Raw genomic sequence first — 17224 nt, 5'->3', positions numbered from 1 at the left:
AACCGCAGACACGGCCGTGACACTAGAACGTGCAGGTACGCATTTAACCCTCGGCCTCCAGTCCACTTAGCAGTAAAGACGGATGATGATCTGTCAACATTTACTTCGTGGGAATACCCGAGATGATTGATGATGGAGATTTTTTCACAGAAAAGGAACATGTGTGGCTATTCTTAAAAATCAGCAAAGAAATAACTTTAAAAAAAAATTGCTACATACTTGTCTTGAAAATTGTTGGATAATTTTTCAATATTTTTTCAATACTTTTTCAATATTTTTCAAATATCTCTACTAATCCCTAAACTCCAGAAGTCCTAAATGATAAGAAGATTTCAATTGAATACCAGTTTTGAGCTTTTAGTCATGGTAAAACAAATTGTTTAGAAACAATATTTGCACATTTTATAAAGAATGTCTGATATTAGAGTAACAGAGCATCAATAATTTGTCATTGTATGATGTGAACATAAAATGTATCTAACAGAACTTCAAATATGGGTACTTCCTGGGAGATAAGAGCCACTATTCAAGTGAACAAACCAATGACAGTAATTAGGCAGCTTGTGGGGAGGGAGTTGGTCGAGAGGGAAAATTACACAGTTCACAAAACAAACATAACTCAGAGAGGGATGACCGCCAAGGGTGATGGAAGATAGCTGTGAACCATTCAAACAAAATAATATAACTGAATTCATAAAAACATCTTAACAAATTCTTTGAATCTGACCCAAAAGAAAATAATTTTCTTCAAAACACAACAATCTTAATAACTTAGGATAGTTAAAACCTGACGAGAAGGTAATCACCTACAATTTTTTATCCCTTTCAAAACAACACTTTAAAACCTAAAGAGAAGATAATCGTTTGCAATTTTTCATCACTTTCAAAGCAACATACAAAATCTCAAAGCATTCACCCATCCTTCATTCCAAGGTAACATAGTCTTTGCCTTTATTTAAGCGCAGTGCAGGGTTACTTTGTCATCACACTGTCTAGGTGTAGTCATGGCCCATCGACAACCATGGTACAGGTGGGCTTAGATTCACTGATAGAGAGGTCTTCATTACCCACATCTTGAGACAGTCAGCCTCCTAGCAGGTAGATAACATCTTAAATGTTGTCAATTACAAAGTTGTACGGGCTTGTCTTTTCTGAATTACTGACTTGGTAAACATTCCTCTTAGCACAGCAGCATCAAATCATCAAGAAGATCTTTACTCATTTCCTTTGAATATTATAAAAGGCCATTTCTCTATGTCAATCCATTCAAGCATAGTAACCTTTCCATGCACAAAATAATCGCATCATAAATGAAAACGATTTTCTCAAAAGAAGCATTTACAAACCAGGAAACTCATTCTGTATGGTAATGTAGGGGGTAGGGATGTAAGGGGTAGGCGTAGGGACGTAAGGGGTAGGGGTTGGATTGGCTCGGGGTGTGGAGTGTGTGTGTTGAGTGTGCGCATGTGTGTGTAGTGTGTGTGTTCGAGCGTGCGCATGTGTGTAGAGTGTGTGTTCGAGCGTGCGCATGTGTGTGTAGTGTGTGTGTTCGAGCGTGCGCATGTGTGTGTAGTGTGTGTGTTCGAGCGTGCGCATGTGTGTGGAGTGTGTGTATTCGAGCGTGCGCATGTGTGTGTAGTGTGTGTATTCGAGCGTGCGCATGTGTGTGTAGTGTGTGTGTTCGAGCGTGCACATGTGTGTGTAGTGTGTGTGTGTTCGAGAAATTACAAGGGCAATAACAGTGATACCTAATAAGACGGTAAAATGTCTCCAAATCAGGTCAGGTTAGATGTAAGGTACTGTACACAAAGTGCGCATGTGTGTGGAGTGTGTGTATTCGAGCGTGCGCATGTGTGTGTAGTGTGTGTGTTCGAGCGTGCGCATGTGTGTGGAGTGTGTGTATTCGAGCGCGAGCATGTGTGTGTAGTGTGTGTATTCGAGCGTGCGCATGTGTGTGGAGTGTGTGTACTCGAGCGTGCGCATGTGTGTGCTCGAGCATGCGCATGTGTGTGTGTTCGAGCGTGCGCATGTGTGTGTAGTGTGGTGCGCATGTGTGTGGAGTGTGAGTGTGTCTATTCGAGCGTGCGCATGTGTGTGGAGTGTGTGTATTCGAGCGTGCACGTGCGCATTCGAGCGTGCGCATGTGTGTGGAGTGTTTGTATTCGAGCGTGCGCATGTGTGTGGAGTGTGGTGCGCATGTGTGTGCGTGTGTGTTCGAGCGTGCGCATGTGTGTGTGTGCGCGCATGTGTGTCGAGTGTGAGTGCATGTGTTCGAGCGTGCGCATGTGCGTGTGTAGGTGTGTGTGTGTTGTGATGGTGTGTGTGTTATGATGGTGTGTGTGTCTCATTTCAATATGTCAATATTTTAAAGAAGGTATCATAAACTATTTCATCATAAAAAAATTCAACATCACAATGTGTTTTGCCCACAGTTGGGCCGGGAAAGGTCTGCACTTTCACATGTTACAAGAGCAATTAATCCAGCCATACAACATCACAATGAGACAAAGGTTTGGTGCAGCATGTTAGGGAGAGCCCCGTGGTCATGTAATGTTACATAATCACACAGCACCCTGACATGTGGGCGTGTCCGACATCAAGCATGACTAAGCTGGATGTACACCAGGCCTTTCTGGTCAATTGTATGGAAATGACTTAACAATGGTTGTTAGTGGGACATGAATATAGCCTGTCATTGTCTGTGAATGCATCCAAACTACTAAGCTGAAAAAATATGTGCGTTCTGATGACCTGACCTAACCTATATCCTCAGACAACACATATATGCAAAGTATTGTATTATCAAAAACAGTACATTTATGAAATATATTTCCTACCAACTCCCTCCCATGAGTTATCTAAGCCACGTGAACACCAGCCATACCCAGGGATCTTATTGTTATCAATGCTATTCTACTGGCAATATTTGAACATTTAACCACGATAATACTTGGCTATGAAATTTCTTTTGAACATTGATGAAGTTTCAAGCGAATTTTCAAGTTGTAATTGCAAACTTCATATATGATGATTATCATGAATATATTATGCATCAACTACCCCCATTAATCTTACATTACTGCAAAAGGGGGCAATGTCATGGTGTCATAAAACATTCAACATTTCAGCCTCTGAGAAATTACAAGGGCAATAACAGTGATACCTCATAAGACAGTAAAATGTCTCCAAATCAGGTCAGGTTAGATGTAAGGAACTGTACACAAAGTTGGTTTCAAAGGGTGAGTTTCCCCAGGACAAACAGTTAATGGTGTACCACCAACAGAGGTTTGTCATCTGACTGTTGTGTAACATAGATTATCACCTTCTTTATTGGTCCATAAGCTATCAGTTTCTTTTATGTCTTCTAGTTATGCTCTGTCATTGTTGTATTTAAGATCCCCTCAACATTAAAGTACACTCTGCAAATCTAGCCGATTTCCTAGATTTTTATAGTACACAACATGGGCAGATAACTCTGACAACAAAGCAATTGCATGAACAGTTTTGTCACCTGATCAGAATTTAGATTCTATTCACTAAAAAGTTAAAAAATAAATGTTGCCTTTACTTTACTCACAAAGGTTCCATCCCATTTTGACAGTTCAATTTTTTAAAACCACTTGGATATAGTAGTGTACACATATGGCAGCGCGATTTAAACATTATCATGTGACTGAACTCTTAAATCTTAAATTTGTTTACAACTACCATATTCGACGTAATAAGCGCTCCGCTCTAATAAGCACCTACAGCGATATTTGCTTATATATTGGCTAGTGAACAATCCCAATTAGCACCCCTTCCGATTGATCAATGTATACAAGACTTATTTATTTGTGTATAATACGCACTCATGTGTTATATGCACCCTTAATTATGGGCAATTAAATTCCTGAAAAATATATCTGGCGTATAAACATTTCAGGCTGTCAGCATAAACCACGAAATTTACGATCTTTCAACTCTGTTTTTTTCACCAAAATAATATTCTAATAAGAGACCCCAATTTCTAATTTTGAGAGTGCCCTGGGCACTTATTAGGGCGAATATGGTATGCTGTACTTGTTTTGCAAATCTCCTATCTACCTGATCTAATTTTTAAAACACATATTACATGTTCACTGACAACACTTTTGAAGATGTGCCATATGCACAAATCATATATTTACAAAACCCAAAATACTGATTCAAATTCAGAATTAATAATTGCGTGCCCTGACTTACATGTTTAAGACAAATAATGACATGGTTAAGACAACAGGTTCTTTGTTAAAGCTATGTACATCCACTTGATGAATGCACGTGCATGTTTTCACTTACCATAGCCGGTATATTCCTCTATACACAAACTACACATGACTTTAGGTGTAGGGGAGACAGCTTGCTGACAGGGGTCTGTACACTTCATTGAGAAAATAACCTGTTTCTGTCAGTCCAAAGGCAGCTGTGATCTAGCTTAGCAAAATAGCACCGAAGTAAACAGCAAATATGTCAGTATCAACCCTGAACAATCCGAGGAGCGTATGAATTCAACTTGTCAACATCACTGGTGTCTTTTCCAAACTGAGACAATCAGCTTCAGAATGCACCTTATCCATATGATAAAACACCATGGGATGAGAACTATCCTTCAAGTGCACATCCCCATTGCAACAATAACGGAGCTATAAACTAGGCAACAAAAGGCTTGTGATCTCTCTGATTAATCCGTTATCCCAGGGACCAGTGATGTAATAGCTATCAACTGGTCAAGTGGACACTAGAATTAGCAAGCACTTATCCCCAAGGGGTCAGTGGCACTGATTGCTGGTGGTCTCAAGGCTACACACACATCGGCACAATCTATCAGGTCTCATGTGTTGACCGGTAGTCTGTTTCCTCTTTTCCGTGTCACTTCCGATCACCCCCGCTACCAAGCACCGACATATCCTACCACTTACTTTTCAACTTTTGATTGAGTTACTTCACTGACACATACAAGGCCTTACGTAAATTGTCCACCGAGCCTCCTCAAATGATTCTCAATGAAATTGTTCACCAGTAAACAAGCAGTCAATCTAACAGATGATGCAACTGCTCAGATTAATTAACTGGATCCTGCAGGATGAGTCATGAAAATCTTTGTCAAAATTTCAATGAAATGATTTCCAAAAGTCTTTCATAGTACATCCACGACAACAGTTAAGTGGTGGACGTCAGCAATGTCACATAATTCTCATCTGTGAAATTTTCTCACATCTGTGCCTTGTACATTCAACTTGCAACACAGGAAAAACACTAGGACCAAGTCTGTCCAACTTTTATGTGTCATTTGTTGAAGGGAGAAGCGGACAAAAGCTCACAATAATGTCACGTCCAACGTGAACACAAAAGCAAATCCCAGCCGGGCTGTTCTGAACTCAATTGCTGGCTAAATCGGTAAATGTCGTCTGTTAATGAGAAGCAAACTGGAAAGTGCTGGAGGATGTAAGTAAAAGCTTCCTTGCTGGCATAATGAGGTGCTCATACACACTGCCAGCCAGTGGCGATGAGAAAAACTCCTGCCGACTGTTAGCAACGCCCAAGACAATGAAAGTGAGAAGACAGAGATTCGTAAAGATATTCCCTCCTCCCCTGTGCAGGCAGGCAAGCAGGCAGGCTCACTGTAGCTAGTCCCGTCTGATGACCTAGACACAGCTCTCATATATATACTTATTCACACGATCTCTCACTCATTCCAGGCTACTTACAATACAGGCAGATGGAATGAAAATCAACGTTTTTAGCTTGAAGCAAGCAATTTGAAGACTTTACCCACAACTGGGACTTGCTAGGAGCCAGTCTCCACCACTCCAAAATCTCATTTACTTTTTCTACCACAATTTTTCGATCCAAACTGCAACCATATGTACAGCATTACTCAGTCTACGGGGCAGCTGAAATTCTTTCTAGAGTCAACCCTGTTCTTATAAAAGAAAATAAACAACATCTTGGGATTTCCACGCTTCATTCTCAAATCCAATGTTACTTCCCCATTATTACGACACATGTGTTTCTCATTTTCCCCTGAGCAGGGTCAGAGAATCAGCTTAAGTCTCCACCACCTTGCTTCAAGGTACACAATACATGGCAACAATAACAGAAGAGTTAAAACAGGCTTACATAACAAGACAAGCGCTATAGTGAGGAGGTGTTATAATGGAGAAGGCAGATGAGGGGGAAGCAGTCTGCTGGCCCTGCAAGTTTGCAGTGTAACTGGATGCCAGGGCCCCTCTGTCTGTGCTGAGAGATCTACACCCCTCCAGTTCAGTCAGCATCTAAACTGATGGTGTTTATATTCCTCCCAGCCAAGATGGACCATGTGGCCTGGCCCACTTGTTGATAAAAACCACCGAGGTCAGCCAGCCACTTCCTATGCACTAAAACCCACTGTGAAATCATCATCTTTAGGATCGCTCAGCCATGAAAATGTGGCTTGATAGCTGTGAAGACCCAAGGATAATGATACTATGCCATAATGTTCTTGTATCAAAGGGCTAATGCTTTGCTTTGTACACTGGCTTGTCTAATAAGCTTCAATTTGGCACAGTAAGTCACTTCCGTGGTGCCTTAACTAAAACCACTGAACTTTCTCCGGTGAGTGAGTGATGCATTCATCAGTTTCATCCTCTCAGTGACCCAGGTTTAAATACTAGCAACATCAGAGCACAAAGAGGAGTTATGAATCATTTCTAGCTAACCATAAAGTTCACTCTCGCTAAGCTCGCTACATAACACTTTAAGCCAATTCCTCCAAAATACTGAAGTGAAGTTTTGCCAGGAATCTCTGGAATATCATATGTTTCCAATCATAACATTATCGAAAAAATACTTTTACATCAATGATGCTCATGAATTAAAACTGATCTTTTCTCATATCAATATCATGTTCACATGGTTTAGAAAACATGCAATCTGAAAATAATTCCGCAGGTTATTATCAATGTCTGTCCCTCTGGGCCGAGTTGTTTCATCTGTAATGTTTTGGGCCGATTGAACTAACGTGAAGAAATAGCACTTGACAAAACTTGACAAGAGTTATAACATTAAGTATATTGCTTTCTCCCTTTCTGCTGAAATATATTTCATTTCTATTCAACTTGCAAGAATAATATCATCACATCGTATCCACTTCACCAAGCTATGGCTGGGTAGAGCGAGTGAGTATGGTTTTACGCTGATTTTAGCAATTTTGCAGCAATACCATGGCGGAAATTTGGCTTCACACATTGCAAACGAACTAAAAGGTACACTCTCCCCACCAGACTGAGATACATGCAGCACATAGTGTTGTCAACAAATAATCAACTGCTATTTTTTAGGCGTTTTGGAAACAAACCTCTACATCAAACAAGTCAAGTAAAACTGGATTCCATGGCAGAAATTGCAAAGCCTGCAAATAGCAACAGCACCACTTGCCCCCGACGCTAATATGATAACAGATGGACCGACAGTAAAATATGCAGAGATCAATGTTCTAAAACCAGGGGGCAAATCTTTTAAATCATGTATCTTTTCCTTTTAAAACACGCCACAGATATGTCCAAACTGCTTTGCCAGGGAGCTAATATTAAAACTCTTCAAAACCTCTAGGCAATGTGAAAATACAATTTGAACACAAAAATGGTAAAAACAAGCACAATTACTCTAAATTTTGACACTAATTGTCACGAAACTTCTTGGAAAAATACCCCTGCTGGAGTCTCTGACTGTGAAAGACAACAACCTTGTAGAGAGAGAAAACAGATTGGCGTTCACAGAGTACTTCTTGTTCTCCAGCGTTCAGCAACAGTGACAGTCAGGCACAAGATGATAGGCTTTTGAGAAGGGGTTTACAAAAACGGGGAGAAAAAAGACAAAACCAAAGTTGAAAGATGTCCCAGGTATCCCCACATGTGAAATTCCATTTGCCTGAAGAGAACCACTGACTAAAATGTAAAGTGTGTGCAGATGATCAGGGCTTGAAATATATATAATATTGTTGTTTCGGCTTCTGGCTATATGACAGTTATCACACACACAAAAATGATTTGACAGTTGGCTAGCCTAGTGGTCAGTGTGTCGTCTCAAAGATCAAAGTGGTCAAAGTGTCATCGTGATGAGGGCTGGGTTCGATTCCCAACATGGATGTAACATTGGAAACCAAATCTATGTGTCTCCAGCAACATTTCATCAAGCTCACAACACTCACTTAAAATGAGTTTAGTCTGAGATGAATGTTGTTAGCTACATAAGCTTACTAGACAAAAAAAACAACATTTTTTTACTAGACTCCGTCTTCTGACTCTTAGTGGTCACAGATACAGGCTGCCCTTATGAATATTTTGCAGCAGTCTTTAAAAAGAAGACTTTCAACAAAACTGACAACTTTCATTGATTTTCCTTTTTGCCATTCCAAACTGAAATAGTTCATCTAAGAATGTTGCATTTTCTGATAAGCTCCCATTACTGAATCTGCAACACATCTGCCAAACGATCTAATTTCTAGCCAAGTGATATCATTATCTGAAAGTGAATGTTCTTTTTTATACCTAAATAAACAATAGCATGATCCTATTCAATTAACTTCTGTCCTCTCTGAGACGAAATTGGAGCATTGCATAATTTGACATAGCACTAATGGTTGTCAATTACAGCAAGGGCAACAACAAGCTCTCATGTGTGGAACACAAACCCAGTCACTCACACTTAGTTATCTGCTGGCTAATTATCCCTGATACCTCCTAGGGTGTCCGGTAACAGTAAACAATGAGACCTCCTCCCAAATCTACAAGTACACCCAGCTGAAATGTATTTGGGGAATGCAAACATGGTAATTGCTGGGAGGGCAAATCCAAGATGTCAGCCTCAGTGTCCATTTGCATGTATCCACTGCATACATTACTGATGCCGAGGCACTGTCTCCGGTTGGCATGGTGATCACAAGAAACAATGGAATTAATTTGGAAACTCTTTCTGAGACATCGAAATATCTTTCAGGTGCATTTAGAAGCCGTAGCATCAGTGAAGACAGGATTGACAACATCTTCCCCAGGCAAGGGAGTTAACTGGCTACATATGTCCAGTTTCCACCCTTGCCCAACTAGACTGGAATTTCTGGGGTATTATGAGTTATGTCTCTTCCATGTCCCTCCTATTTAGAAGCCCTTGGATCAATGAAGATAGGATTGACATGGATTTGATCTTCTTTTATGACGTTCCGAGACAAGTATTCATACTTGCTTCATAAAGGTGCTAGGCCCTCAACCAAAATATTGTGTTTAAATAATGGATTTTAACTTCTTTTACTCTTTAATTATGACGTTCCAAGGTGAGTACTCATACCTGCTTCAAAAATACTACAAAATATGATATAATATTGTCAAAAATGTGACAGAAGATTTTCTTTTCATAATATGTTAACATTTAGCAATAATGTATTGTATCACACTTTTTATGCATGTTTTATATTTCAATAATTACACTTGTCCGCGGTCTGTATACATGTTGATGGAAAGTTGTACAATGACTTTTGCCTCATCCATTTGACCTTTTAATATTAATAAAATATGTTTAAAACAAATAAAAACAAAACAATAATGTACATTTAATTCTCAAGTACTTGTCCTGTGTCATGACTGTGGAATTTTTAGTTCTAAAAAGCCTTGGCAAGTCTAGATCAAGCTAAACTATGTCTAGTTTCCTTGATTCCACATATGAAAACAGCAGAACAAGAAATTCCAATTTATTTAAAGAAATGTTTTCACAGACTAAGTATCAGTCTACTTAAATACATGTAACTGAAACAATTACTTCCAATGCAAATATTTTTTTGATATATGTAATATATGACGTATCGCTATTGCTCATCCAAAGCGAGATCCACCATTGCCCACTCAACTCACGGGAAATACTGACGATAAAGCATTTACCTCGCTACTGAAATCCACCAGGCGTGTTAATTTCCTACCTAGAAAAGACAGACAATCAAGTAATCTACATTCCAACTCCATTCATCAGCACACTTAACTTTTGACATTTCCAAAATTTAACATGCATGACATTTCAGCCGATTACATGTTTTAGAATCAAATTTGCAAGACAAAATGCAAACCATTTTTGGTGAAGTCAGCTTTATTGCGATTGAGTAAAGGACACTGAGAAAATGTTATACAGAAAAAACAATCAAAAACCTTTCATTGGAAAATCCTTAAACACCATTGTGTAGGAGGGTTAGAATGCTTCACAGCGCTCTCGTGGTTGGTTGCTGTTTTTGAAGTTCGAAATTTCTGAATGACTTACAAAAACACTCCTTTCTTGGACAAAGTGTGATTCAAAATGAGGTTGAGATGAATCAATACTGATATAGATTTTGAATCAAAAGAATAATTATTTCGGACGTTCAAGAAGATTCACGTATATTCATATCTCAAATGAACAGCAAAAATAATCATTTTGTATAGACCTTCGCCGTCTCTGTGGGAAGGTACATACGTGATGTGGAGGTTGTTTTGCGGGTGATGATGATGGGGTGTCGGGATGGAGTTGTTGGGGGTTTGAGTAGTCGTGTTTGTGTTGAAACATTGGAACTGATCCGAGGGTCGCGTGTGGGTGGTCGGATTTGAAATATGACAAGATACAATCAACTTATAGAAATTTTAACATTTCCATACATGAAGTAGTGAATGAATCAATTTTTAATGCACTTAATGAGTGAGTGAGGGTGGTTTTACACTGCTTTTATCAATAATGCAGCAATGTCACGGCAAGAACAATATAAACAGGGCTTCACACTTTGTACCATGTTGGATATCGAACCAGGGCTTTGTTTGTTGGTTGGTTCTTTAACCCTGCACTCAACAATACTCCAACTATATGACGGAAGTTTGTAAATAATCAAGTCTGGACCAAATAATCCAGTGATTGACATCACAAGCATTGACCTACGCAGCTAGGATACAATGACATGTATCAAACAAGTCAGCAAGCCTGACCACCCGATCCCGTTAGTCGCCTCTTATGACAAGTATAGTTGCCATTTACGGCAAGCATGGGTTGCTGTGGGCCAGTTCTGCAATTGGTGTGACAAGCAAACACCTCGGCTACCCCATCCCCGCCTATAATAACAACAATAATGTGCTGACATAATCATGAATGATTGTCCAGATCTTTGATGTGAGATCATGATACTGCACTTTGCAATCTAAGGATATTATTCCAACCATGTTTAGGAGCTGCTACGGTTCTTGTATTATAGTACATGTGCAATATAGCTGCATTAACCACATTCCTCACATAATTACATGAAATGAATTCCTTCACCTATGTCACCCAGCAGCCAAGCTACATCCCACACAGCCAACAGGAACTTTTCAATAGCACTTAATTAAAGGCCAAATTCACCAGGGCTTTGTGCATTCTTCCCACTGACAAGGGCTCACACCTTAAAGAACAGGACAGTGCAACTCATAATAGATCAGGGGAAACAATTGACTAAATGGCAAAAACCCTTCATGTCAAGCTTTTTTAACAATTATCACAATTCTAGTTTACAGTTAATGAATTCTCAGCTCCCTGGAGACCATACAACCCATGCTGCTTGTGAGGTGGTTAACAATCACATTGCCATCTCATCCTACTGGGTACCCATTTGCTGCTGGGTGAACAGAGTCACCTTGGGACACACCACATGTAACAGACTGCCTCCGTGGTCTCGTGGTAGAGCGTCCGCCCGGAGAGCAGAAGGTCCGGGGTTCGATCCCCGGCCGCGTTATACCAAAAGACGTTCAAAGATGGTACTTGTTGTTACCCTGTCTGGCGCTCAGAATTAAGGGGCTAAAACAAGGACTGGTTGGCTCGGGGTCAGTATACTGTGTCTGAGTGGGGTATTCATGTTAAACTGCGGCATGGCACCTCAATGAGCTAGCACTATAAATCGGCATCAGTCCGGACAAGTACAAGCAGCCACACACACACACACACGTACATGCATGTCGCTATAGAAGTGCAAAAATCTTGGTGCGACGTTAAACCCCATTTCACCTCACCACCACCACATGTAATAGCAACAGGTACTTCAGTGTGGAGCAGGTCCCGAGCCTTAGAAACTCTTATGAGTCAATCGCACTCACAGGCACCCATCCACCTACTCTCCACGACCAAAAAACCTGATATTACAATCGAAATCAATGCATATGAATGAAGTACAGCTTGCCCACGTGTTACTAACAAGGATCGTGACCTCTCCACCTCTGACACAATAGAACAGATCTCAATAAGTATATGTCTACTTGAGAATATTCCCTGAATCGGAAATACCCACATTGTATTTCCTGCCAGCTATCAAGGCAGTTTCCTGTATACATTTACTCTGCAGAGCTATTGACAACGTTTATATCCAAATTACAGTGTGCATCAGTGAACACATGTTGACTGGCAAGTTACACATATGCCGGACAAACTGTCTTCTCTTACCACTATAATTTCGGCCAGATACAAACAGATTATTCTTTTAAAGAAGCAATCCACTCTTAGCTTGGTTATTGTGGAACACCCAAACTCACCCATATTCCAGCTATAAGATAAGATAATAAGGGCGTGTGGTATTACCGGTACACCGGTATATTGTGGTGCAAATCTTCAGCAATACGTATTACGATATGTTTGTAAATGTAGCAATATATTTGGGCAAATATAAATACAGTCAAGTCTCGTTAATCCGACCCTCGTTAATCTGACAGTAATGATGGGAACCGATTAAATCAGTGCTATTTAGACCCGTTAATCCGACAGTCTCGCACTCCGACTCCGACACCCCTAATTTGCAACAAATTACTGAAATCACTCATCAGTCTTGTTAATCCAACACAGTGATCAGCATACTCCGTGGTAATCTGCCCGTGAGTACACAGCCCGTGTTTTGATACGAGACGGGTCGGCTGATGGCTGCATATTAAACTTAACAATAAACAAATAATGCTTTAAATAAAGACAACAGGATCAATCACATGCTTAGATTACCTCAATATCATTAAAATCAGATACAAGTTCTCGCTATCGCCAAGGACATCCCATTACAGGTCATGTCAGAACAACTTTTCGCGAACTATGACCGACCGACCAATGAAATGACTAACAGGAAGTCAACTTTAGCCATTTAGAAAGCTTTTTAAAGTATTTTGAATAAGTCATACAGTCCGTAACAGTTGTTTTGTGTTGAGCTTTAGAGGTTGCATGATTAGAAAACATATTCCGTTAACAATGTAATACAAAAATATGAATATTGCATTTCTATTTTTTTATTCCATGTTTGTATCATTATCTATCGTGCAGCTGTCCAATTTTCGATCACGAACATTGATACTACTTAATTTCGTTTATTCGACATAATCGTTAATCCGACATAATCATATGCAACCAACCATGTTGGATTAACGGGACTTGACTGTAAGAATATTTATGTGTTCCTAATCAATATGGAGATGGAAAATAGTATCTTTCTGATACAACTTGCCTCTGACGATCTTTTCATAAATTTGGATGACACATTGCGACTATCAAGCTCCTCACAGCGATAGCCTGTCCGGGGAGCTCTCTATACCGAGAGTATAACGAAGGTGTCAAGAGCTGGGAAGGAGCTTGATGGTATCTGACATTAATACAGGGTATAACTCTGATTAACTCATGAAAATGTAAATTGGCAATATAATGCAATACAAAATCAAGGCCAAAACACAGCCCTTATAAGATAAGATAATATTTATTGCAGAAAAACACTCCATTAAGGAACAGATGCAATATCTAAATGACAAAACATTATGATCCATCCATCCATCCATCCATCCATCCAGTCCATCCAATCCCTCCCCCCACAGGGTTCACTGTAGGAATTTTCTGATATGGACCCTTTATGAGAAAACTCCATATATTCTAGAGGTACACCCATGAAAATAGTACGAAGTCATCGGCAAACAACAAATAACTCATGCTGAAACCATCAAGCATTAAATTATTACTATCAGATATGCTACAAGACCAGGGCCGGTATATAATCGAGTATGGGCCAGACATCCAGTGATTGATATCATGAGCAACAATCCAATGTCTGTCAACCACTATAAACTAAGCCCTACAACCCGATCCATTTAGTCACCTCTTCTGACCATCATACTTTGCTGGGAACCAAGTGAAACTCCGATCCCAACCGAAGTTAGAAACAAACCAGGTCAAATCACTTTGCTTGAAACAATAGCAGGTAACATATTTTCCATTAAAGGACATATACAACACTTAATTCCACAACACTGTTCAAAATAAAGTCAAGGCCACACTTAATTTTATAATGGTATGAAGTCTTTATGCTTACAGATTATCGCCAGGACATCGAAAGAGAATACATCAGGGCTTGTGATTGTTCTTGGGAGTGATTAGTTAATTCAATAAGTAACAGTTTAACAATACAGCGATAGTTTTGTATCCTGATACGACGCCTATGATACAATATCGGGCCAGGACGAGTCCAAATTTACTACCCGGGCACTCACCTCCATTACCCGACCCTACCAAGGTACCTGCTGAAGGTCTCAAGAGATAGGTACAAAATGTCCGAATGGGAATAGCTTGACCGTAGCCCTGGACAAAATGTATTTAGATATACGTATAAAACGATCTGGTCCTGCATACACTGAAGTTGACTAAAGTTTTATCTTAATTCAAACATATAAAAGTCAGAAGGAATGGGTGCATAGTCAGAAAGAAATGTGAACATTAGCAACTTGTAGTGTCACCATATAGTTCTAGATTATTTCTGTCATTAAACAGTATATCACATGACTAAAGATTTCAGAGACTAAATGTTAGTCTACATTACAAGTTATATTGGAGTAAAAACCTGTGAATAAAAACAGAAACTGTTCAACAACCAGCTTACATAGATTCTCTAGTATATATCATTTGGCTACAAATAGAATAACATTCACAGTGCCCTCTGCTACCCTACAATATCCCATCTTAAACGTCTGAAAATTACAAACAAATGATTCAGGGCTGTGATTCACCTGCAAAAAGAAAGAATATCAACTTATGAAAGCAAAGTACTGTATTGGGATACAAATCATATCACACCCTTAGTATTGGAAGATGTATCGTATCGCGACCCCACATTGTCACACCTCTACAATTAAGTGGGACAAAGAATACTGCACTGTCTGCAAGGGAGAATATTTAATACCTTTATGTTTTGATTAATTGATGTTTGTCAGAGCAGGGCAAGTTGTCTTTAATTTCACCATAAGTATTGCAGTCAACAGCATTAGCCATTGACTAACATTTAGTCTCAGAAATGAAAATATTTTGAGATTTGTTTTTGTCATTTAATATATAATAGAAATAAGCCAATACCGATGAAAGCTAAACTTGCCAAAGTGTTGTAGACTTTCTTGGCAGTTTCTGAATATTATTGTTTCAAGGTCTGTACAAGAGACTGACTTAAGCCTCCAGCCTAGTGGATAGCGTTAGAAATTGGCACTAGTCCTGTAGTCCTTACCAAACTGCCCAATAGTAAAGGTATCCTAAGGGCTAGCAGATATTGGCGCATTTTAAGGGTTTTGCTATATGTTATCATTATAAGGACTAGTGGACAAAAACTGTTAGTTTCTAACCCTGGTTACTAGATCCTGCATAGACCTGACATTGTAAATGATAGCCCTGTGACTTAACAGCAAAGCCTATTTAAAGTTTCCTGGAAATGTAGTCCAGGCTGAAAATCCCCTATAAGTACAAAAAAAAAAGGCTGATATTAACGTCCTTCTACATCCTAGAATGGGTAATCCTCCAACAAAGAAAAACTTTGACCCTGCTCAATCTATGCACTTAAGACTCCCATCACTTATCTATGACAAGAGGATATCTAGCAAACTCCCTGCTAAGAAAGACCCACGTTATCAGTCTCCCCACCACCACCTCCACAGATGTCAGGGCCAAGTGATACCAACTCACAGCCTTATAAACAATACTTCGCCATTGTCAAAATCAGTTGATTACACTGACAGAAACATGGATAATTATCTGTGCTGCAGGAAGCAGCACTTGATTGACCATTCCTAGCGCTGCAGGGGGAAGCATATTACCTTCGGTTTAATTACATGCACACGTGTCTAACACAACGCACACCAACCTGACAACAATGTGTGTCTATCGCATATATCTTAGCCTGTGAATTGCAGAGCCAAACTCAAAAATCTTCGTCTCGGAAGTCTCTTAACATTTAGTTAGGACTCCCATTTTTATGCTTCTAGAGTGAGTTTGAAGCTTGTGGTTCTGACGATATTATCACACTTGTGATTACATGTTCATCTGCCTAACTCTGCACACAGAAAAATGATGAGAGGTTGTACCATGCTGTCATTAACCTGTCTTAGGCTACACCAAATTAGGCATTTGTTTTTCATTCAGATTTATTTTCTATGTGAGGACACAGAGTATGAATTGGTCTCATTTTGATGAAAAAATTAATATCATTTCTGATGTTTTATTATTTTCTTTTTCATCTCAGAAACAGATGGACTATAAATCATAATTATAACTGATTCATCTTTCTCCAGAGCTTTTTACTCAGCAGAGAGATTGTTTTCACTAACCTATTGCCAATACGTTTGAGGCAATTTAAGATAGATAACTTGGTATGACTCATGACAGATTCCATCCAGATCAGTAAATAAATACTTTATTTCAAAGGGAATCATATTTTCAAAAAGTGAAACAAACAGAAATCGATTAACCATAAATCAAAACCTTTACACACATCCTACAAGCTGAAAAAAGGCATTAATTGATATTTGAAAATTGATGAGGAAAAAATATTTCAACACATTTTGTTTTCAATCGATAATACAATGAAATGGAATGTTGGCTACACAGTTTAGCCCTAAGGAAGTGTTAGAACTTGATATGAAAGCTTCATTAGCCCTGCAGTGTTGCAGTGAGAAACATTTACTCGTCCTGATGACGTTACCTCAACTTAAAATTGTTACACTACTGGGCAGAGGAAAAGTGGGTGTTGTCTCCTGGGCCCACTTGCACAAAGCGATCTTATCGCTACAACTATTGTAAGCCTATGTTAAATAATGGGAGTTACGATCATCTTAGCGCTAAGATCGCTTTGTGCAAGCGGGCCCTGGTGACAACAAGTACTGACAAACCATAGTGTTTTGAACCACAAATAACCACA

General features: G+C 39.4%; 1 protein-coding gene across 4 annotated transcripts in view; it reads right to left on the bottom strand.

Moving 5' to 3' along the window:
* The window catches only part of LOC139447622 (fibronectin type-III domain-containing protein 3A-like), a 179971-nt gene that overhangs the window by 70805 nt on the left and 91942 nt on the right, over positions 1-17224 (bottom strand). Inside the window, exon 1 of one of the 4 annotated variants that reach the window (XM_071229029.1) lies at positions 4321-5772. The exons of the other annotated variants lie outside the window; for them this stretch is intronic. Within the exon in view, the coding sequence (XP_071085130.1) occupies positions 4321-4408 (88 nt within the window). The 5' untranslated portion in view covers positions 4409-5772. Of the gene's footprint in view, positions 1-4320; positions 5773-17224 lie in introns of those variants that run through there. 4 annotated transcript variants of the gene reach the window in all.

The sequence above is a fragment of the Haliotis cracherodii genome, unplaced genomic scaffold (genome assembly GCF_022045235.1).
Source record: "Haliotis cracherodii isolate W230 unplaced genomic scaffold, xgHalCrac1.p SCAF_7, whole genome shotgun sequence".
NCBI lineage: Eukaryota > Metazoa > Mollusca > Gastropoda > Lepetellida > Haliotidae > Haliotis > Haliotis cracherodii.
This window is presented reverse-complemented; position numbering and strand designations above follow the sequence as displayed.